Genomic DNA, 24,532 nt, shown 5'->3' with positions numbered 1-24,532 from the left:
TTCACCCTCCAAATGTGACTGTGGCCACAAAACCGCAGTCTAGCTCTTTATTTCTCTCGCTTCTGTGGTCAAGTACAGTCAACTTCTGTTTCTCAAGAGGAAAGCAGAGAAGCTTTTCTTTGGAAGCTGGATTTATTCACATGACATCTTCACTTTCTTCAGGGGAGAATCTTGTGTAATAGGCTTTTTGTGGTTTTCGTGGTTTGACCAATTTTTATGTGCAAAGAGTAGAGCTTTGTGAGTCTTCTTGGCATCTGACATTAAAATGCAGTTATTAAAAAAGCTTTGCGTTATATTTTTATTTAGATACACATACTTGTTTTATTTATATTTGGTAATCTTAGTTCTTGGTAATCCACTTATTCCAGCCATTATAGAGCGTTAAATTGAAAGTACTTGTCGCCAGTATTAAACTGTATTTATTTACAATGCAAATATAAAATTTGCTTTCTGAAAATGAAAATCTCCCGTGGAGTTCATCTGAAAGTAGACCATGACTGTCACTTCACAAAACACACCCAGAAGAAATTTGTCTCAATAAATGTGAAACACACAGAATTCATTCTGTTAATTAATTCGTCTTTGCTAGATTTTTGCCCCCCGCCCCCCCCCCCCAAGTCGGTAGGTTATGTGTACATAGATGTGTGCTAACAGGAAATTTCAGTCAGCTAGCCCTGTTTAATTAAGCTGATTCTGCCTTCTTTCTTCAAAAGCAAAACAAAAAAGAATCTTACAAAAGAGACTGAAGCAAAACCCCTGTTTTGGATAGCCACATGATGTTAGGATGTTTGCAGCTGGAAAAGGATTTCCAGCTAGGTTCTCTTTGAAAGGGAGAAATCAAAACTCCAGCAGCTGAATTATTTTATTTCTTGAAACCTTTGCCTAATTCTTCGTAATGTTATTAAAAGACATTCTTTTCTTTTTAGCAAAAATACATGGAACTGTTACAGCTTTCATCAGTGTATGGCTCATTAGGGTTTTGCTTTTGTTTTTGGAGCACTAGATCTAGTTGTTAAGGAAGTTGCCTTCTAATTGGACTTTATAGCAATTTTTAGCTAGCCTGACTATTCCAGCCAATGAGCTTGAACTAAGATTTTAATTGGCCTGTGTTAGTTGTGTAGAGCGTGTCCTCCGAGTTTCACTTTGAAGGTGGATAATGCTGAAAAAATAACTTGAGGTTTCAAGTATGCTCAAGTAAGAAACAAAAAGTGTAGACTTTCCCATGCACTGATTTACAAACGCTGTAATAAGATGTTATCCTTCCACAGGATTCACTACAGTTAGGCTCCGTAGTAAAAAGCAAAAGTAGAAAAGGAATTGTTTTAATTTTTCTTGGAAGTATCACTTGAGAAAGTGACTGTCAAACAAAAGCCTTCAGTGGATCTGATGAAATATGATAAAATATTTTTAAAATGTTCCAGAATGATTTTACGTTTGGAAAACCAACATATGGACCAATTTCAGTTGTGTCCTGACCTTATAAAGTGGTACAGCATGTCTTTGAATTCAGGGAGGATCTGCTTGTGGTTGTTTTGGGTGAGAATATGACTGGACCTCAAAGAATGTCTTACTCACCTTTACCATTATAGTCTGTATTCTCAATTAGAGAAATCAGAGGCGAGTATCTCTTTGGCCTAATTTTAATAGGTAATGGTTGTAATTTTATAGAAGCCTTATTTCAAATAATAACTATGCTCGCTGGAGCAGGAAGAATACGTGAGTGCAGGAAGAGAAAATCTGTCTCACGTCACTTTAATGCTTTGGTAATAGCTGATTGTACATCAAATAAATGAATAAACAGAAAGTGTGCATTGTTTGTATTTCCTGCGTAAAGTGTATCCTGCTTAGCTCGGAAAGCTTCAGCTGGTTGCAGTTAATACTCTAGCTTAAGTTTTAGCACCAAGTGCCATATGCTGTCCTTAAACTGAGGTCTAAACTGTCACTAAAACTGATACCTCCCATCGCAAGCAGCATAAGGTCTCTGGTCAATAAGGGTAGGAAGGTTTGTGCTGATGAGGTGGCAGCTTGGTCGTGACCACGTCCCTGCACGCTGTTGATGACTTATTTGTGCGTCTCCCAGCTCTCACTTACATAATTACGAGCTAGAGATAGGGCACAAAATGTTGAACAGCGTTTAAAAGGTTTAAAAACCCAGAACTTGATTCTGTGTCCCATTATCCTGTTTTTTGCCTTTAAAAATCAGCATCCAAATATACGCATTCACTTTTTTTCATAGATCATCTTTATTCTTTCAGTGAAAGCTGGGGGAGAAGGGGTTGTTTGGATCTATAATGCTCCTTGTGTAGTAGTTGCCGTGTCAGGCAACGCTACAGTAAGCTATTGTCTCAAAGCCAGAAAGTGAAAATGAATAGAAACGAAACTGGAATGAACGTTATCTCTGTGCGTTTCAAGTTAAGAAAAAATATTCAATAAAATATATTCAAACACCTAATTAATTAAAGACGACCTGAGGAATTAAAAAAAATTCTAGCAATAACACAGACACACAAACTTTCAATTTAACTTTTTCTTTGGAAGTGTTCCTTTAAACGATGTCTTTATCCGACGGCTGGATTAAATGCAGACCGTGCTTAAAAGCACCGTGCCTTCTCACCAGAGTGCTGTGAAAAGTCAGGTTTCTGTTAATTCTGTCAGCGTGCTGCTCTAGATCCTTTTCAAATAAGGCAGCAAAACAGTGCTCTTTTTGGCTCTTTAGAACGCCGCTACGGCTGGAGCGGTGTCGCCTTGCCTAGCCAAGGCATGCATTGCCACTTTGGGCAGTCCGTCCTAATCAGCGGCGCTGGGTTGCGCTCCTGCGTAAGCCGGCCGCCCCAGGATGAAAGAATGCGCTGGGATGTACATGATGTCACCGGCAGCCGGGCTGCTCCGGCGCCGCCGTACCTCCCACCGCACCAGCTCGGCCGGCCTCCCGGATCAGACAAATGGCAAAAGTGAAAAGATGACCGAGAAGTTAAGTCGTGAGGAGGGGCAGAAAACATAACGGGGGGAGCGCGAAGAGGTCGGGCACCTACCGACGCGACCGCAGGGTAATACTCTGCGAATGAAAGGGGCAGTAGCAGATGTTGCCTAAAGAATAAAAAAGGGCGTTTCTTCAAGCTCGGTGCTGGGAGGAGGACGCCTGTCAGTTCATCAGAAACCAGGGAGAGCTGGAAGGCTTATCGGCTTCACTGGATGGTACACGCGAGCGATCATGGTGGGATTCCCTTTTTTTGCCGCCTTCTCCGCAGCTGCACTTCCAAATGAAGAGGAAACAGTGACCACAGTCTGCTAGCTTCAGTTTATAGCTAGAACTTGCTGAATTGGAGCTGAATGTAAATCTGCTGTGCCTTCGGGGGGAAAGCGCTGCAATTGTTCTGCTCTGCAGTTGCCTTAAACCGGGTAACAACTCTCCAGGATGGGATCTGGAAAAGCAGTCTAAACAACTTTGTTTTCTAATTATCTGCTTAAAGGATATTTTGGCTGCGTTGGCTCGGCTACTAGAAAATCATGTTTTCCTATGGAACTTCTCAGTGCCCCACAGAAAAGCTTGGTAGAAGAGGAGACTAAACAGCCTTTTCCAGATCAAGGTTATTTATAGCTACTGCCAAAAAAGTAAAGGACTATTTTATTATTCTTACTCTTCTGGATTTAACTTATTTTTTTCCCTCAAGATTTCCTCTGTGCCTTGGTCTGAACTGTACACAGCCACTGTGGGCTCTGTCTTTTTAAGCTTCTGCACCATGTTTTATTTATAAAGGAGATGGAATTCTGCAAACTGTTTAAATGGATTACAGTTAATCTGTCACCTACAGGAGATAATGTGCCGCCTTCTGTAATGCTCGTTCATCCGGGAGGCTTAATCCGGAGATTCAGCATCCAAGTTCTGACCTGCAGAAAGAAATGGAACGTTCCGCGGAGGGTTTTAAGTATTTGAGGCACTGTTGGGTTTCGCTGTACTTCGTTTTTCTGTGATATTGGAAGACTTCTGTTCCTTTCTTACTGAAGCACTTTATATTTTAGAGAGAGGAAAAAAAAAAAAACCTGACATCCAGGTAAAGCTGCATTTACACTGATGCACTGATTATGACCTTAACCACCTCATAAGTTATGATGTATATTTTGTATATATGCATCTCATGCTAAACGCGAGTTTACTATAATTCTTCGGACTGATAGTATTTTGAGAGTGTTTCACTTAGAGCTATGAAAGTGGAGGCACAGTAGCCTGTTTGTGTAAACACTTTCAAAATGGGGAAGCCGCTTAGCAGGCCAGACTGTTTACGTCAGAATCCTCCGTGTGTAGGCAAAGGGGAAGAAGATGAAGATCTAAATATTGAAGACTGTTACGTTCCCCAGAGGTCGATCTACGACACGGTGAGACTGAACGAACAAATCGATTCGGGGTCCAAAGGCAGCCTCTCCTCAAGGCATTTCAGCGACCGGACTTTGCCCTATAGTCACAGAACACTGGACGTTGGCACGCTGTGCTCCAACGGTGCCCTTACTTCTTCCAGTGTTTTTGAGCTCCGAAGTCGGGAAGCGAACAAGTTAGATGAAAAGATGATCTTCGATGCACTCAAGCTGAACAGTGATATAATTCGGACCGCTGGATTACCCAAAGCCAAGTCTCACGCCGAGAAGAAAGAGCATAGGCGGTCGTGGAGAATGTTTGTGCCGCCCAATTTTTCAGATTATGCAAATAAAAGTGAATGCTCGTTTACTGAAACTTCTGATATATCGGATATCGCTAAATCAAGCAAATGCAGATGGGGTACGAATTCTCTTACCTCCGAAGAGGAAGATTCTGGTTTGTGCAGCCCTCCGACGGAAAGGGAGGAAAAACAAGATATGCTCTTAGCAGGGGAGCAAACGCAAATAAGAAGTTTGTCTTCTGCAGAAGACATGCAGGCAGTAGGGCAGTTCAGACCGTTTTCCCCTGCTCTGTGCAGAGAAGAGCAAACCCCACTGCTTGTGGGCAGTCGTGGCCCTGTCAGAGAAAGCTGCAGCTTGGCTTTGCATGACGTTTCCCCCGCTGGGAAAGCCGAACAAAGCAGCCCACCGCAACACGAAAGTGAGCAGGAAGAGGTGGGGGGGAAACACTCTTACTTACAAAGCTCGAAAGAGAAAACTCTGACGCGTGGAGATCCTCGTCGGGGTGACGGAAAAAGTATTTCCTTTGACAAAAAGGAAGTAGAGAATTTAAATGAAGTTGATGAAAAAATTAAAACACTGATCACAACAATGCAAGGGGGTTATGTGGAGGATGCGCCTCAGCACGTAGACATTTGTTACACAAATGTTGCTGTAAATACTAGTGACATAGATTTATCAAAATATGAGATATCCTCTGATCCAGAGGAATCCAGTATGGCACATACAGACTCAAATGAAATGGTATTTTCAGTTCAACAGCTTGAATTAGATAATACTGTTAACTGTCCAAAAGCTATCCCAGGGAGAAGTAAAGGCAATATCTGGACTACTGGCGTCCAGATAGAAAGCTTGGATACAGTCTGCAATGGCCTCTTGTCTAACAAGGTAAATAATTAAAAAAAATAAATTCCGGAGATCTGTGAAATGGTTGTAAAGCAAGCTTAAATGTCTTTGCTTAAAGTTTTCATTAAGTTTTTACAATTTTGTCATTGTCACAAAGATTTTATATTTCTTTCATTCAGCAAATGTGGTAGGTAATCAGTGGCATTTGCATAGCGCGTACAAGAGGTCCGAAATAGGTGAGATGGCCACTTTCGAAAATGAATCGGGGCAATTTCTGACAGGGATGATTACTTCCAGCTGTTTGGTGCATGGTTATTTATTGTCCAGATGGTGTCTGTTACTCTTGATTTGGAACGCCTCCACTGTGCATTGATGTGAGTGTTCGGGTTTTGCACAAGCTGTGGTTAAAGGCAATGCCGTTCAAGGGCAGTTGGAGCCCATTTATTCAGGTTGAGCAGTGTTACTCATGAAGGTATAAGCAACAGTATCAGCTTGTTGTGGTTTCCAAAGTGCGTAGATTAAAGACTCACTGCGTGTTCTGAAAACCTGCTTTTGCATTTGCATGCCAGAAAGTAGATCTGAAGTTACAGTAGTATTTTACAAGCACAGGATCTTACAGGGTTTTGTGAGTGGTGGATGAGGTAAGAAAGTAAAATGTGAAGCCTTGTAATAAGCAAAGGGTGCTTGTCAGGTCTGTAATTTTTTTTCTTCCCGCTCTGGTTGAAATCTGAGCTATTTCAGGCTTTGTTGCTAAGTTGTTCTGGTAAACTTTAGCCTCAACAATAATTGTAATTTATTTTAAAGCTTCTCGTTGCAAAGAATGCATGTGTTTAAAAAGGGCAGATTATGGAAATCAGGCTTCCTCGTGGTAGGATGTTGCTTTCAAAAGTTGAGGCTTTATTGAACAGAAAAGAAGAATTTTGTTCTTGATTCTGTGTGTAAAGATTATTCTGCCTCCTCCCTACCCTGAAGTCAAGAAAAATGCAAAAGCGTTGTCCATTTTCTGGGAACAGCCAGCTGGTTGCACGCTGTAAGTTTTGGTGTAACCACACTCTTAGAGTTTTCAGTTTTCTTGTCCATATTAGCAGTGCTCTTGGGGGTGTTTAATTTATTTTCTCTCTTGCGTTTAGTATATTTGCTCTAGCCTCTAGATTGACTTGTCAAGCTCCCGGAAGCATGCTCAGCCACCTGAGGTCTGCTTCTTTAAAAAAAAATCACTTGCCGTACCATGTTTGGTGCCAAAGAAGGGAGTCATTGGTATGTTTGAAGTGATTCCTGCTTTTCAGGAAGATTGCTCTGAATACATCAAATGTACACCAAAACTGTTACTGAATGCCACTGTAGAAATTGAAGGATTTAGGGTCAAAAGTTGAGCGTTCTCTAGCATTGTTTATTCATTGGTTATTTTTCACTGGTCGGTGTAATTAATTCAGAGGCTTCGGGCCATTTTCTGATCTCATTGACGCTGGTGTCGGTTCAGGCTAATTCAGTTGAATACAAGTGCGGATTTACATTGCTGTTGCTAGTGGTAATAATTCTGCTCTGAAAAGCTTGAATACCTGAAGAAGTATAACAAAGCAAACAGAAAACTGTTCGAACTGCTGTTTGGGTACAGTCGGAGGCCTGGCATTTTGCGGGAATATCCCTCTGAGAGAGTGACTATCCCTTCTCTTGGGTGTCCACTGTGATACTATTACAGCAGCATCTATACTCTCTCCTCACTTGGTACCGTTGCCATTTACCTAAATCCTACTCTGAAATACCTCTTCCTTCATTGCCTCTTCAAAGTTTTGCTTTTGTCCTAATTTGGACATTAGGACAAAACATTGCCCAATTGTCTGTCTCCCTTGGTGCTTTTGGTTTTTTGTCTCTAAAATTTAATGTTGTTTTACCTGTAGACAACTTACGCTCCTTCTGCACTGTTTTTTTTTTAGGTTTTATATATAGATAGTTAAGCAGATAGACAGATGTGTTCTGCTGGTCTTGATTTTTTTTGTTGCTTAGAAGTTCTTTCTTTTTATGTTTATAAACTGTTCTTGACTTTTTCCATTCTTCTTTTGAGCATTGCATAAGGAATCTAGTTTACTTACCTGATTTTCTATTAACAATTTTTTTCTCTTTCTATCCTTTCTCTCTCTCTCACTCTGTCCTCTCTCTTGTTCTGTTTCTCTCTGTTCTTTCTCTCGTTCTTTCTCTCCCTGTCCTTCCTCTCTAAAACTACTCATAGAAAAGTACATAATTTTCCCTCAATGGTGTATTCCATTTATTCTGTTTAGATTAGGTCTATTCTCTTCAGGTTTATTAATTTTTTATTTTTTTGGAAGTTGCTCACAAAGTCTGTTTTCCTTTCTTCTAGATATCAATTTTCAGCCTTTTTTGCTGTGTACTGTGAGGTATACATCAGTGTCTCTTACGTTTTTTATGTTAGCAGTACAATATATCACGTGTCTTGATCTTTCCAAATGCAGGTATTCCAGAAAGAAGAAATTGAACCACTGCAAGTAAAACAACAGGAGGTAAATTGGTTAGGTCAAGGCCTTATTCAAAGTGCTGCTAAAAGTACCAACACAGAGAACCTTGAACATGACCTTGAAGATGTTAACACCCGATGGAAGACTCTTAATAAGAAGGTTATTATTTTGTGTACTCTTGTGCTTTTGTCTTGTTTTGCATTTTGATTATTTATTTACTGCCATCTTTCAGAATACAGGAAATTAAATAGTAAGGGTATGAATTTTGTTGTTTTGCACAATAACTTTTTTGGTAATTTTAAGGATAAGATTCCTATCACTAGTTGCTGGAGGTATTACTATCATTTATAAGGTTTTGTCAAACTTTTCTGTAGCTCTCTGTCCTGTTTTTTTTTTTTTTTTGTTTTTTTGTTTTATTTAGGAAAGATTCCCCCCCAGGACTGTATGTTCCTTTCTGCTTAAACAGAGCAGGGAGAGGTTTGATAACCTAGTAAATGAGGTTGGAGCTGGGACACATCGATGCGAAAGGGAGCTCTCATTTGTGGTCAGCTGCTTTTAAGGAGTTCCTCTTCACTCTGTCTTTGCATATTGTTTTCCACTCTGTTGTATTTGTATGTACAGAGTATACTGTATACTGAGCAGTACTCAAAGCAGGGGTGCAGCCTAGTTTTGTGTGACTAGTGGCACATTTCTTTTATAGCACCTTAAGGGTTATGGTGCCTGAGACATTGGAAGGTGCCACTGCTTTGGACTGGCTGTAGGTGTTTTTCCATGCTACGAACAGTTCTCTTCCAGGAGTGGCTGCTACTGAAAAGGGTAACAGTGGGAGGCAGAAACGGTGCCCGTTTTCATCAACCCTATCTTGCAGAAGGGTTGATGCAGCAGAACAACAGATACTTGTGATGCACCTATTTGTGCTCTCCTTTCCTATCTCTTCTTCCCTTTGAGGGGTTTATTGTCCCTTAATAAGGACTGCTACCTTGGATTCTTGGCTCTATCCTTTCACAGGGAAAATAAAAACTATTTGAAACATTTTTTATCAGCAAATGTCATAATACTGTATTTACACAAAACAAACTTATATCTTGCAATGGAGTGCTGGAGCTATCTCATTTACTGGGAGTCAGCTGCTGCTTCTCATTGGATGACCGTAGCCCCAAGAGATTAATGCTAAATTCATGCTAACTGCCATAGTGCTGTAATGAGTAGCTATGAAAGTGAAAGTACATATTGATGATAATTGCCAGGCATTCAAGTACATCAATATCAAGTACATATTGATGATAATTGCCAGGCATTCAAATGGCAGGTCTACAAATCTTGGCTGCTTATTTCACAGAAATAAGAAAATAAGTAAGTACAGTCCGATGCTCTACTTTCTTTCAGGTTGCCCAGCGTGCTGCACAATTGCAAGAAGCCCTCCTTCACTGCGGGAGATTTCAGGATGCCCTTGAATCTCTGCTTAGCTGGCTCATTGATACAGAAGAGCTTGTGGCTAATCAGAAGCCACCATCTGCTGAATTTAAAGTTGTGAAGGCCCAAATACAAGAACAGAAAGTAAGTGAAATGTGTTCAGAATCTCTCTCTATGCTCTGCAGCAATGGTAATGAATTCCCAGGTAATGAATTGCCACAGCATAAAGTCTGTTGAAGTGCACTGTATTACATTCAAGCGTACTGAGTGAGGTCTTTAAAGCAGTCATCCATTCTGTATTCTAGAGTCTGTCCAGTGTTGGGAGAAGTACTCACCTTTCAGGAACACGCGAAGGAGTGTGACACTGTGTGATCTGAGCTCTGATGAGAATTATTAGCACTATCAGGAAATAAATATTACAGGTCCATTAGAAAAACAAAAGGGATAAAACCCAGTATTTGGCCATTTGGAAAATAGGAAAAAAGAAGTAATAAGCTTTTCATTGCAATAATTACAAAGTAATATTGCAAACAATGGACATAAATACTTGACTGTTGATGCTGGCTGTGATCTGGTGGCTGCTGGTATTTAGTTGGAATATTGTTGGGGAATGGCCTGTGCTAACAGAAGAATGCTGTCAGCGCTGTCATCTCTTGTGAGTTTTTGCGATTGTAAAAGAAGGAAGCATAATGTAGCTCATGAAGGGGTCCATGCAGTTGGACTGTGTGGCCCACTGCCACCCAGAGATTTAATATGGAGTTGTGGTCAATACAGACTGTCACGTTGAGAACTCTGCAGAGGCGGAATGGTGATTTTTACTGATGGCACTTACAGAGTGAAGGGAGGGATGAGAAGGAGCATCATCAATAATCACACTTTAGGTAGAAGTGTGGTTTATTCTTGAGGAAGAAATTAATTTACTGGACTAGATTAGTGAGCTCTGTTCTTAAGTATCTCAAACCACTGTTGAGTAGGCAATGCAGTTGTTTTCTATATTTATCTATTTGCCTCTATGTACCTGTGTATATGAAAATTACCTTTATGTTATCAAACCTAGAAGGCATGCACTTTTCTCACAAATGTTCCTACGAAATGCTTCAAATACTTTAAATGGCATGATTCCTGCAATGAGTGTTAATTGTAACTTTTTCCACCGATATGTTCACTCTTTGGAGTTGCCGCACATCTTCACCCCACAGAAACCAAGTAGGTCATTTTGGAAATGAGGGGTTGGTGAATCTCAGCTGTTTTTTCCTTTAGTTCTTTGATTGGTTTTGGTCTCTGATTTGGTTAATGTTATTGTTACTTTCCTCACAGTATAAGCACTGATATTTCTTTGCTTTATCAGGTGTTCAAGAAGTCTGGCTCCTTCTGGTTTTTGTGCTTGTGTTATTACAGTATTTCTTAGTAACTTGGTGTCTGATTGCTTTCTCTCTAGCTTCTCCAGAGGTTGCTGGATGACCGCAAGCCTACTGTTGAGGTAATCAAGCGTGAAGGGGAGAAAATTGCAGAGTCAGCAGAACCTGCTGATAAAATGAAAATCTTGAAACAGTTGAGTTTCCTGGATAGTCGATGGGATGCATTGCTCAGTAAAGCTGAAACAAGGTATTTGAAATTCTTTCATAGTTTTGGCAAATGTGGACATAGGAGGTGATAGATGTTTAGAAGCAGCATGTGGAACTCCATAATGTGAAACCTTGTAAGAAATATCATTCTTGTTGCCACATTGCATTATTTTACCTTGATGTTGATAGAATAGGTATTCTGAAGGAAAAGCGTAGAGAAAAAAAATCTACCAAGATTAACTGCACGAGTATTTTTTGAACTTTTTGTCTGTATTAGTTCATTAGAGTGTGAGTGTCTTGATGGAAGAACTATATCTCCTGTTTTGTGTAGAATCAATTGTGAATTTAACGCTTGATAAATAATAATCATGTTCCCTTGGGAATTTAAAATCCTGACATGCTGCTACAAAGAGGGGACATTGAACTCTTCTTCCTTTTTTCTGTTTGACATCATCCATATAATCAGTTTTTAGAAATTATTGATTCTCATACTTCCATTTACTGATCTGCTTATGCAAGATGCTGAGCTCCATAAGTTCTCAAGACGATAAAGAGCCATCAAAGTGCTTAAATATACTCTAGCAACACAGAAGGCCGTCTCCTAAAGCAATTGTGGTCCAGTTCAAGTTCTAGGGAAAAAGAAGTTCAAAAAGGTACACACAGTATCTGTGTAGATATTTTGGGAGTTGTTAATATGTAAAATAAATGGAAAGCTATGAACCGTAGAAGTGTCTTTGAAGAAATAGTTGAAAGGGCTTTGCTGAAGGTGAGTTTTCAAGGGTGGAGATTTGGAAAAGGACGGCACTGTTCAGCAGAGAAAGGAGGAGAAGAATATACGTAAGGGATGACCTAAAGAAGGCATATAACTGAGGATGAGAAATGACTTTGAAGGCTGAAGCAGGGGAGTTTAAGTGAACCGGGAAGTATTACAGTGTACAGGTCAATGGATTGGTATTTGGGCATTTACACTAGCATGGAAATTGCCTCTGTTGACTTCTTCTGGTAGCCTCTTTCTGTTTCTTTCACTCTAAACCTCTTCTGTTCACTCATACTACTAATAAGGTGATTATTTACTTAGTAGAGTCAACCACTAATAGACCGTTATTATAGACCTTTTCTTTTTTTTTTTTTGAGGAATCTGACTCATTAGCTGAGGAAATGTTAATGTCATGTTTAATTTAATATTATTCTCCCCGTCTGGTGATATTTAATTTAAAATCAAATTACAAATTTTTCCAAGCCATCTGTTAGCCGCAAGCTTGTCTCTATTTTCGTTGACCGGATTCTAGAAACGAAGAAGAGAACTGAGAATGATTTTGAAAACTATGTAGAGTACTTCGCTGAGCACTTCATGGCTAAGTATGCCAAGTCTGTCAGGTGTCCCTTGTTGATAAGCCTTGGGAAGCACATATAAGGATAGCTTTTATCCAAAACGAGATCCCCAGTCATAAGACAATAGTCTGATGTTTTTCACATAGGGCAAATCTCTCTTAAAAGTAGAAACAGCCTGCCTGGGTGAAATTTATTCAGGAGTGGCTGTACAGAAAACTTTTCCTGTAATCAAGAACCTCCTTAAAATGTAATAATCTGAAAGAGGAATGTTTCAGATATCACTTTTTTATTTTGGAGGTCAACTCTCTGTGCTTTATTAACATTGTCTCACTAATGTCATTGAGAGCTCTTACCCGGAACAAGGGATGCAAAAGTAGAGCCAGGTAGACCTGTTCGTATCGTTGAACAAACGTTTAAAGATATTTTACAATGCTGAGGAAGCATGACAGTATGTTCTGGTTTGGTAAAGTCTTTGCCTAACTTCAAAACATATGTAGTAGTTAAGGAGATGTAACTGTATGCTTAAAGACAGCTAGAATTGCGAACACTTTCTTAACTGGGTGTAAAGCCGTGTTTTGCTGAATTGAGTGCTAGATTATTTTCAACAAAAAGAATTTCATTTTGTGATCGGTTGCTATAATCACAGAGATTTTTTGTTGTTTGCAAAGGATTTATGTTTTTTTTTCTTTTTTTGACTGTTTCACACTTAATTCATCACAAAAGTTGATCTTTATCTTGGTACGTTTCTAGGAATCGTCAGTTGGAAGGTATCTCCGTGGTAGCACAGCAGTTCCATGAAGCTCTGGAGCCACTGGTCGAGTGGCTGACGGCCACTGAGAAAAGGCTTGCAAATGCTGAACCCATTGGAACACAGGCCTCCAAACTCCAACAGCAGATTGCTCAGCATAAAGTAAGATACGGACCACGTATTCAGTTATGTTGTTCTTTTTAAACACACTTGTAAAGCACAACACAACTGGGAAAGCTGTTATGGTGTACCTTTGTTTTACCTTAACTGATTTTTTTTTGCTGTAATTTGAGTTTTATATATTTGTTTTTCTAATTGGCAATGTCCTTTTTCTTTCAGTTGTTATTTGGTTTCACTTATTTCTTTTATGTTTTTCTGCTTTTCTTTTCCATTATTCTTCATTACTTTAAAAAATATAGGCCCTAGAAGATGACGTCCTAGCTCACAATAAGAGTTTACACCAGGCCATTAGCATTGGTCAGTCTCTAAAGACCATGAGCTCCAGGGAAGATAAAGATATGGTGCAGGAAAAGCTAGATTCTTCCCAAGCCCGATACATTGAAATTCAAGAGAAGAGCAGCAGCAGGTCTGAGCTTCTCCAGCAAGCTTACTGCAATGCTCAGATTTTTGGGGAGGATGAAGTTGAATTGATGAACTGGCTGAATGAAGTCCATGATAAACTGAGCAAACTGTCAGTCCAAGATTACCACACAGACTTGCTTGAGAAACAGCACTCTGAACTTCTGGTATTTTCATTTCTGTTCATTTATTATTTAATTTTATTTTTGTATTTCATTTATATTTCCATATTTCATTTTTTTCATTAATATGTTTTGTTTGAAATAACAATAATTAATCCCAAGTAGAAGTAATATGATTCATTATTTCTATGCTTACTCAAATGGCATGTTCTTTTAGGAACTTCAGGAAGAGATTCTTCTTAGAAAACAAAATGTCGATCTGGCTATACAAAATGGCTTGGAGCTCCTCAAGCAAACAACAGGTGAGAGCTTTTAGGAAACTATGATTCACCAGGCTTTTTTCTCATACTTACAAGTGCTTATGAGAAAATTAAACTGAAGCTTGTTAAATATTAGTCCTTGTTCCCTGGTTAAAGGAGTTGTAGTTGTTTATTTTAGTAAAGGTTTGAGGTCAAGGTAGGTTGTTTTGGGGCCAAATTTACTGTTAGCTTAAGTGAACAACATGCCATTAAAGTCCATTTAAGCCTGCCAAAAATTGGCCCTTGAATTCTTTATTATTTTTAGTGGAAAATTATTTTAGTGAACCTGCATTCCATTCCTAATAGCAAGTTATGGACATTACTCATAATAGAGGGCTTCTTGGCAGTGGACACAGTCAGTTCCCTGGAGACATCCACAGATGAACGAGATATTAGACTACCTTTTACTGCGAGAGGAAAGCTTTGTCCTCTATATTGGAGCTAATACTGTGGGAAAACTTGCATTCTGATTGTACACGTCTGTTCTGTAGATCAACAGCTGTCCAAATTTTCCAGTACTTTTAAACTTTGAACTCTGTAAGACTTGCATATGGTTGGGGGTGGAGAATCCTTTTTGGTTACAATGTTATGTTTTATAATGAAATCTGAATATCTACTAGTAAATTTCAAGAGCTTATTTTTATTTTGGCATTTCAGTTGTGTTACTAATGGACAGTAAAGAGGGTATGTAGCTCAAAGAACAATTTAAAGTATTACTTTAATGAAAATCCAATTAGTAATTTGTTAAATTTTTTTCTTTGCATTTTCGGTAGCCCTTTTATAATCTGTTTTTGCCTTTATCAGAGGTATTGTGAATTTAAGGATTATTTTTTTAAAAATAATATTTATATTAAATTTGGGATCTTAGTCCTTACTTTTTGAACGTTTAGTAGAGTGAAAAACCGGACAGGTAACTTTTGTGGCTCTGTGGACTTCAGTGAAGGTAGGATAACTTACAACAATTGAGGATATGCCCCCATCTTGTTTGTGTTGTTTTTTTTAATTAAATACTGAAACAACTGTAATAAGCGAGATTTTTTTTGTTTATTTTGATTTTTCATTTTTAAATATATATGTTCATAAGAAATAACATTCCTCTGATATTGTAGGTGACGAAGTTGTAATAATTCAAGATAAACTGGAAGGCATTAAAGCAAGGTACAAAGACATTACAAAATTGAGTTCTGATGTATCCAAGACCTTAGAGCAGGCTCTGCAGCTTGCAGGTCAGCTGCACTCAACCCATGAGGAACTCTGCAAGTGGCTTGACAAAGTGGAAGTGGAGTTGCTCTCGTATGAAATTCAAATACCGAAGGGTGAAGAATTAAGCCAAGCACAAGAAAGACAAAAAGTATGTTTTGGAATCCGTGAGTTATTTATTGCTGTATAATTCAGCTAGGTTTTGTGTTACATTCTGTTTGGCAGGAAGTTGTTTTGTGAATCGCTACTTTTAGCATCAGATCATGTAATTAGCAGACTAAATGTAACAGTAGTTAAGAATCGAACTCACTCACCAGAGTCATCTGGTATAATCACTTATGAAATTGGTCTGGGGCTTATTTTTAGCACAAGAGAAGCGCAACATTTCCTTTTTATTCAGGCAGCTACCTAATCCTGGGAAAACTCTTAAATTGTCAAACAAAGTTATTCTGGTTCTGTAGTTATGACACGAGTAAAATCCTGTAAAGTGTGGAAAGAGTCAGCATTTAAAGTATATTGCTAATACTGTTTAACAGTAAATACTTATTTCAAAAGAAAAAATGTAGCATAAGCTGGATGGTGAGAACAAAGTTGAAAATAAAAAAGCTAAATAAAAAACATTTCCTTTAAATTTCCTACACACACACACACACACACGTATATATAATATGTGTATACACACACATGTACACATAAAAAGAAAACAAGTAAACCAGAGTTTCCTGTAAAAGTAAAAATTCATTCCTGAAGGACTGTGTAATGCTTTGATTGAAATTTAATACAATTATTGTTCGTTTAAGCAAGCACTTGAATTTAGCACATTCTCTCTGCTTCATTGCGTGCCTGATGTCACTTGGTGATGATTTTGTTTCTTATGGAATTGCTGGTTGTAGTGACCGTGTGTTAGCTTTCTTTCCTGTGGTGGTTTGCTTAAATTATAGCAACTCTTCTGAAATTCCAGAGAGTTTCAGACTGTCATATTGACTGGAGAAAAAGATTTAAGATATATGCTGTAGCAAATTTCTCTTCAGGAATCACCTGCTTTCCTGTCAAACAACTTGCGCTAATTTATCCCTGTGGCTTGCTTGGAAAATGTTTCAGTTCTTGACTCACAGAGTAGTTGGAAGAATAAAAAACACGTGCAAGCTGTATGTGTTCAGCTCATATGCTGGCATGTTTACTTTAAATGGCCTTTTTCAGGAACTGAAGAAAGAGGCAAAGAACAACAAAGGCTTGCTGGACACACTGAATGAAGTCAGCAGTGCCTTCTTGGAACTGGTGCCGTGGAGGGCCAGAGAGGGGCTTGACAAGATGATAACGGAGGACAATGAGCGGTACAGATTAGTGAGCGACACTATCTCTCAGAAAGTGGATGAGATTGATGCTGCCATCCTGAGATCCCAGCAGGTACTGACAACTGTACTTCTTCTCTGGGCAATAAAAAGTCACCTCTGGCAATGTGTTTCTGAACAAAAGGTGTCCTCTGGTGTTGCCAGACGTGTGTTATGCCTGAGCAACAAAAGGGCTGTTTGAACGGACTGTGGCTCTGTATTAAGATGTGAATAGCAGAGCACAGCTAATCAGTGCATTGTTGTAGTGATCTGCCTTTTTGTTGACACAAACTTCAGGCTTGTAGCTAAAATGGCTATAACTATTTCCTGGTGTCTTAAGTGGTAATTTACGTGAGTAAGAACTGAATGATCCATATCTTTCACAGTTTTGGTTGTCTAGGTAAAATATAGTCCAGATCCCCAGATGATTTTACTGGATGAAACATTGAAATCACTAGTGTTGCCAACCTTTTAGCATGAGCTGATTGTCAGTCGCCTCTGTACTTTCCACAATTAAAAGCTGGATCATCTTGTTCAAACTGTACTGAGAAACTGAAATAACAGTTGCTTGTATTCACATCCAGAACGCTTTGCTTCTTGGGATGCAAAAATTCATCTATTAAATATGTGAAAGTTTCTAAACTTGCATACACGCATACACACACAGATGTATATATATGGGTACACTTTGAGAACTGGTGCTCTCATTTCTTCACTAAATCGTCCCATATTTAAGCTCCATGCTTATAATTCAACATTGGGACACAATTTTCCAGTGCCTGCCTGCAGTTCAGACATAAAAATACCAGTGGAGATTTTTGTTTCTGGTAATAGTTCCCATAAACAGCTATAATAGGACAAGCAGAAAGCACGTATGACACTGACTAAAGCTGACTAAAAGAGGCTGGCAGTAACTCAGATCTGCTTATAACTAAGGTTAAAAATAACTTAATGTTTAACTTTTTAAGGGGTTTGCTATGAATATTATCTTGTCTCATTAAGTGAATCCTTAAAAATGATTGGCTATTTTCTAGTGAGTCTTAAGGTGAGATAGGAGAGTGTATGTTGGCTCTCTTTCAACTTTTCACAATTACTTAGGTTTAGGAGGTTGCATCCCCCAGCACAGCTTCAACAGGTTCAAGTCCTGGCATGAGAGTCCCAAAGCTGCTGCTCCTCTGGCTAACGTTGTAAGGGCACGTTGCTCTGTAGCCCTGCATATCCTTAGCTTCCACTTCAGCCCTAGGCAGACCAGTACGGTATGCTCCTGTGCACTGTACCCCATGAAAAATGCCAAGCAGCTTAACATGTTTCCAGTGAAGGATAAGCTGCTTTGCAATTAGCTTCCCTCCCCCCTCCCCCCCCCCAAAGAGCATGAAAAATAAAAAAAAAAAACCTTTGGAGAAGCTAATGCTTTATAAGCTTACCCTGCGGCCGCTAGTTCCAGTGCCTATACTGCTAAAAGTTTTTGGTTGCAGGCCAAAGCCACCAAGAATGTTCAGGTTTGATGGCAGTAGTGTGGGTTTGGTGATAGACATTACTGGGCCAAGGTGACAAATGCAGTAAGGTATATGAAGGGGTAAGAATGTTTTTTCATGTTGTGAACAGAAGCTTGAAGGCGTAATACACTAACGTGACACCCTCTTTTTGAGCTACCTGAGCAAAATGCTCCCAGATCGATAGAATTATCCTAGGGATTAATTCACCTAAATATGCTTTTATCTTCATTTCTCAATATTGAAGGTACTGATCAATGTCTTACCTTAGTTCAAGGAGGGCTACGTAGAGACAGGTCATGTCCTACAGCTGGCTTACATGCTGTTCTTCATTCGAAGGCAGCCACAGAGAGTTTTACAGAGTGTTTGCAGAGGAAATCACAATGTCATCAGATTCACAAGTCACAGCCTTTCCTGGTTGGTACTGGAATAAGTACCACAGTGTGGTTATTTAAACTGGGTAGGAATCATATCAGTGATGTCATAGTGACTCCAGTGAAATCCAAGGCTCATAAATAACTACAGCATGCACAAGGGCAATAAAATACATTGACTTACTGATGCAAGGAGTGCCAATTTTGCACTTGTAATTCCTTAATGTATTACATGCGCACATCACAGCTTAAAAATCCTATTTCCCCAGTAAATGGAGTTTAGGGATCTATCCTACTTCAGTGCTGCAGAACCTACAAGTTTCACTGCCATGCCTTGATTTTGTTATTTCCATTAAGTATTTGTCTTATTTGTATTATTTATATACTCATGATTATGTGATATCGGCAAGTCACATTGCAGTTAATTTGGACTTCTGACATATTTGGCATCATCTTATTCATCTCCTTTGCTTGAGTCATAAATAGAGGGACTTCAAAAGAACTTGGTTGTGAAATGTTCTTGTACAATTTCTAAGGTCAGGATTTAAATAGCATTGATGCATGTATTTGGTACTGATGTTACAGTACTGATTGATTCGGAACACACCTTTCTGTTAGAAAGTCACAATATTTAGGACAAAAATTGCTTTCTGTATTACTTTAAATGAGAAATGACATCTAGTGGAAAAGAATGTTTGTGCTCTGTTTCATGTAACAAATGGATTTTAAAAAGTCTGATAAAGACTGACTCATAAAGAATGAAATCTCCAAATTACTTCTTTTATTTTAGTGTGACTCATAATTAACCACTAAGACATGACTGATTTAGTGGCTAAAGCAAACTCCAGCTGTGTTACGGGAGCAAGGCTGTCATGGGTGTAGAGCCTTAAACGCAAAGACCATCAGATCTAAAAGACAAGAAGGACTGAGTGTGGTCAGGAAGAGACTTGTGAGGACAGCGTAGTTGTCAATAAGATAGGTAATAGATTCTGACATAATACATCATGCTAGACTCTCAGAATAACTCAGAGCCTTATTAATGTTCAGCTAGTTGTAGGTGGGGTCAGAGTTTAAAAAAAATAGTTCTTAATAGTTTCAATTGAGTATTTTTGTCCTGTGAAATTCCCACATAATATTTTGCTTTGGCTTAAACTCCAGACTGCCCCCATTCAGTGCTGCGAGGTATGTGTCCTAAGATAGATACCTATAAACTTGACGTGAAGAGAGAATATAGGTTTGTTTGTTTTTTTTTAATTTACTCTTACTTTTCAGAAGAATTGGATCCCCACGTACTTCTTTTCTCATGTAATCCTTTGCAAATTAGTAAGGAACAGATCACCTAAAATAGAAGTGCTCTAAGATAGTTTTTGAGACATCCAGGTATTGACTAATGGTAATCAAAAGTTGATCCTTTAAGGAAAGGACTGGCTGCACCAAAATTCTCGAAAGTATTTTTGCATTTAAACCACAGTCTAGGTTTTGAATGAAATCCTATCTTCTCTGAAGTCAGTGAATTTTTTCACTGACTTCAGTTGAATTGTGATTTTTTTTCACCTTTATCATTTAATATCAAAGCAGCTTTTCTGATTAAAAAGATAATATCACACAACTATTTCTTAGGGTAATTACAACAGTAGCAATAGTAACAAAAATAATCAGAAGATGCAAAAGACATGAAAGTTGCATAAAATGAAAATAAAGTCTAGTAAGAATTCTGAAATTGTAGCCCTTTTAATTTTCTCATGATGTCTGTTAGAGAGGTGTAGGCTTTGGAAAAATACATTATACTTCTGCGTCTTTCTGCTCTTGCTTTGTCATGCTTATGAATTAAGCTGATCATATTAAATCCTTCAGAACCATTTTGGGCTCTATTTCATTTATGTAAAAACCTCTTATGAAAAGTGAACTGCTATGTTTCTAATAATTCAAAAGAATGTTTTTTAATCATCTTAGAAAATTTTGAAACAGTCATCCTAATTTCATGTCTATAGAATTGCTGAACTAATTAATGTCTCCCTTGTTTAGTTTGATCAAGCAGCTGATGCTGAATTAGCCTGGATTGCAGAAACAGAAAAGAAACTGATGTCTCTGGGTGATATTAGGCTTGAGCAAGACCAGACCACTGCTCAGCTACAAGTTCAAAAGGTAAAAGAAATGCGTTTCCAACTGTCATGTTAATTATTGGCCAGCACACTCTCCATCTAGAAAATGTACTGGCATGATTTAATTTTTCAGTCTATCATAATGCACTTCAAAAATAGTTTTTGCTTCATGTACTCAATTTTTTATCGCTGACCAGTTTTTATTGTGTTTCAAGGCATTTACCATGGAGATTTTGAGGCACAAAGATGCTATAGATGAACTTGTAAAATCTGGGGATAAGATTATGAACACATGCACAGAAGAAGAGAAACAGGCCATGAAGGTAAAGTTCCGTAAATTGCAGCTACAATGGTGGATCTGAAGGCCATGTATCAAGTGGAAGGATTTCTATAATGTATCTTTTTAAATATTAATGAAAAAGCATTAGTTACCGCTTCTTCTAGTCTGAGGATCATAATACTAGAAGAAATGTTGTGTATCACTATTGCTTCTTCAGGGCATTCAAAGAGCAAGCAGTGAGTACTTGCTTCATTGTCTGGCATTAATTTGAAGCCGGAATTGTCATCTTCATCCACTGTAAATAGTATTTTAGCCAATGAGATATTTGAGTGAGTAAGGTGTAGTCATCTCGTGTGGTGTGCGTGAAATCTGGTTGTTTGTCTTCCTTGTTTCTCTGGGGTCTATGAAGCTCTGTGCACATGTACTTCCGTACCTGCCCACTAGCTATGCATCTCACTGTGAATCTATACTTGCGTTTCTGCTGATTTCTAGTTTGGGCCACCTTTACAGAGATTATTCCGTCCTGTTGACTAGCACAGCTCATGAAGGGCATTCTGGTGCCTGTGTTTCTGTATATGCAGAGGGCCTGAGTTTGAGGGCTGAGAGAGGAGTGGGGGTGTGTGTGTGCATGTGTGTGTGTACATTTATGTATATCCACATATACATATGCACATCTCTCTCTCTCTCTCTCTCTCTCTCTTCACACATGTATGGATAGATGGATTAATGATACATACATATATATGTATATGTAAAGTGGATTTTTCTTACTAGCATTTAAGAATGTTGTTTTTTCACTAGGTTATAGTGAACTTGTGTATATGCTTGTTGTGTCACTTCGGTCCTTCCAATGACTGCCCTCCTTGAAAAACAGTACTTCGCTAATTGTGCTCTGCTGCAGGATGTCTGAATAAATTGGATTTGCTCTTAAGTTTAAAACAGCTGAGATGTTCAATCAATTAAAAAATAGCCATTAAATTAAGGGAGAACAATTTTATGTAAGCCTTTATTAAATATTTGTATTAGTTAAAATACTATGCATCTGTGTGTTATACTCTGTTTTGTCCTTTGGATAGCATCTCTATACTTAATTTACATGCGAGACATAACAAATGAAAGGATTTTGGCTTGTTCTGCCAAAAGCAGATTCCCTGCTTCACATTCAATGGCTTATTTATATGTCTGGTTTTTCCAAGGCTAGCATTTATGTGCCTTGCCACATATAATATTTCATAAAAATGATAACATGGGCAGCTTTCCATAGGAAAAATGTATAGCTAGTTGATAATTATTTTTATTATCACATGCCCGAAGAAAGAAGATTTGTAATATTTAAACTTTATAGTTCTAACTATCGTATTATTAATGGCAACACATCTTCAGTAATTAACATATGCTAACCTGGAAAATAATGTTGCGTGGTTTCTGTTTAAAGTTTAAAGTAAACAATATACCCTATTCTCTTGTCAGATCTTCAAAAAACAGATTTTTTTGCACTGTTCATGGTGCTTTGATTCAGAAATGCTGTGAAAGGCTCACTTTCTGCCAAGTATCCCTGAAGATGAGTGTCTTCAGTGCAGAGCTGGGGTTAAGATCTGCAGTCAAACAATCTGCAGCTTGAATAGTGCCCTGTGAATAAAACGCCCTATGTAAATATCAGACCTAAAAAGTACTCTTACCAGATTCAGATATCCTGCTGTACTGATCCCATCCATTTTAAACACTCTGGAACTATAGAAGTATTATAAAAACTAAAATTCAGGGCACTATGGTTTGATGCTATAATTATCAGAGGCTATTAAGATATGAGAGTAAATAGAGGTCTTACAAACAGCTAATGTGGGAAGACATGTATTGCTATTTTTTATTCATATTATTTTATAGAAAAAACTGGAAAGCCTCTTACAGAAATATGATACAGTCTGTCAAATGAACTCGGAGAGAAACCTCCAACTGGAACGGGCTCAGTCCCTGGTTAACCAGTTCTGGGAGACTTATGAAGAGCTTTGGCCATGGTTAACTGAAACAGAAATGGTCATCTCTCAGCTTCCAGCCCCAGCCCTTGAATATGAAACTTTAAAGCAACAACAAGAGCAGCATCGGGTAAGAATTTTGCCATTTTTTAAAAATATAGTGTCACAAACCATGTAGTGGTCTCCTTAGAACTGTACTCAGTTGAGTGTTTAAAACCCAAGTAATTATACTTCCGTTGAAGAAAGTTATTTAAATAATAATACAAAATACATTTTCAAAATCATGCTGTTTCCCAAGCACTGTGTGCAGACAAGATTCTCAGGGGAAGGCAGCAAACGATGTTGTAAGCGTAAGAGAGAGCTAAAGGAAGAAAGATTGCCATTATAGTGAGATATTTGGGCATACAAAAGTTAATAGCTTAGAAGTATGTTTAAAAGTTCCCTTAAATGTCAGTGTTAGAACAAACCGGACTTGTAAACAGATAAAATGGAGATTGGAAGCTGTGGCAATAAATAAAAAAGGATAAAGCAGGACAACTAGGGTACCTGCTGTGAGCATGCTAAAAGTGAAGTACTGCCTATGCGTACATCTGTGTCTAAATATGCACATATATTGATCTTATGAACACATGAAAAATTTGGCATTAGTTTTGCTGGTATCATGGAAATTAAACTTTGCTGAGCCGAGAAGATGGACAGCTAGGGGGCCAAGAATTCAGTGCTTCAGTTCCAGTGAATCCCTTAGCCCTTTTTCATGTAAAATATGTTTTATTATGTAGTAATTAAAAGAAAAAATTATTCACCATAAAATCACAAAGTAAAGGCTACGATTTTTTTAGCTGGACTCCATATGGGCTTTCTTACAGAGAAGAACAATCAGCTGGAATGAAAAAAAACCAGCATGTTTCATGTATGGCTACCTGTAATATATAGAACTGTATTTATCCCACCAAGAACCTAGAAGTTTTAACACATGCCAAGCCTGAATTGCCACTGGAGATACCTGTCTCTCTCTATTGAGCATGGAGTAACTAGTTTTTTTATTTTAGCTACCTCAGTTAAGTGCCTCAAATTAGACAGGATGAACCCTACCTTCAAAGTCTTGTTTACTCTGAGGCTAATTAATGAAAATATGCCACTCATATGTACTGGTAAACACTGGCTTCACTCATTTATCTTCCTATTAGGTCCACAGTGAGCAAGCATTCTCTGTTAAGACCAGCCGTATTATATGAACTGTACAAAATATCTTTATTAGTCATCATGACCCAGATCATGCTTGCTTTACTTTCAGAATTGTTCCCCATCTGCTTTAATCATTCTACTTGCATGAGAGTCCCTTCATATGAGATTCTATTTTTGTATTTTCCTTGGGCTATGCCATTAGCTGAAGATTTGTTTGTTAAGTAGAAGATTAATGTCAGGCAATTTTAACAAGTAATCTAATCTGAAATACTGGTTTACTGGAATTGTTTACCCAGTAGTTGGTCATGGCAAAGACCAAATCATTTATAGTTATATTTAAAAAAAAAATGCGTGTAGACTTTTTTCTATTCACTTATTTTTCTGTTCTGAAATATTTACTGATTATTAGCTTCATTCTACGTACAGCTGTGGAATACATAAAGGTGATTCTGTGTTAGTAACATGCAGTCAATTTGTTTGGAATGTACCCTTGGGCAGATTACTAGCGTAAGGTCTGTCCCTAGAAATGGGGACTCTGGCCTTGTGTGAAGTGATCTATTCATGAACAA

The 24,532-nt window shown here is 38.3% G+C and overlaps 1 protein-coding gene across 28 annotated transcripts in view; it reads left to right on the top strand.

The window, feature by feature from the left end:
- Positions 1-24,532, top strand: part of LOC104151956 (dystonin) — a 309,066-nt gene that overhangs the window by 232,075 nt on the left and 52,459 nt on the right. For 27 of the 28 annotated variants that reach the window (XM_068937429.1, XM_068937427.1, XM_068937406.1 and 24 more), the window contains 11 exons: positions 7,965-8,126; positions 9,354-9,524; positions 10,819-10,985; positions 13,028-13,187; positions 13,445-13,771; positions 13,944-14,028; positions 15,135-15,376; positions 16,426-16,632; positions 20,449-20,568; positions 20,741-20,848; positions 22,690-22,908. In XM_068937429.1, coding sequence (XP_068793530.1) covers positions 7,965-8,126; positions 9,354-9,524; positions 10,819-10,985; positions 13,028-13,187; positions 13,445-13,771; positions 13,944-14,028; positions 15,135-15,376; positions 16,426-16,632; positions 20,449-20,568; positions 20,741-20,848; positions 22,690-22,908 — 1,968 coding nt within the window. The remainder of the gene's footprint in view (positions 1-7,964; positions 8,127-9,353; positions 9,525-10,818; positions 10,986-13,027; positions 13,188-13,444; positions 13,772-13,943; positions 14,029-15,134; positions 15,377-16,425; positions 16,633-20,448; positions 20,569-20,740; positions 20,849-22,689; positions 22,909-24,532) is intronic. The other variant, XM_068937434.1, reaches the window with a different exon arrangement.

The sequence above is a fragment of the Struthio camelus genome, chromosome 3 (assembly GCF_040807025.1).
Source record: "Struthio camelus isolate bStrCam1 chromosome 3, bStrCam1.hap1, whole genome shotgun sequence".
Classification (NCBI taxonomy): Eukaryota; Metazoa; Chordata; class Aves; order Struthioniformes; family Struthionidae; genus Struthio; species Struthio camelus.
This window is presented reverse-complemented; position numbering and strand designations above follow the sequence as displayed.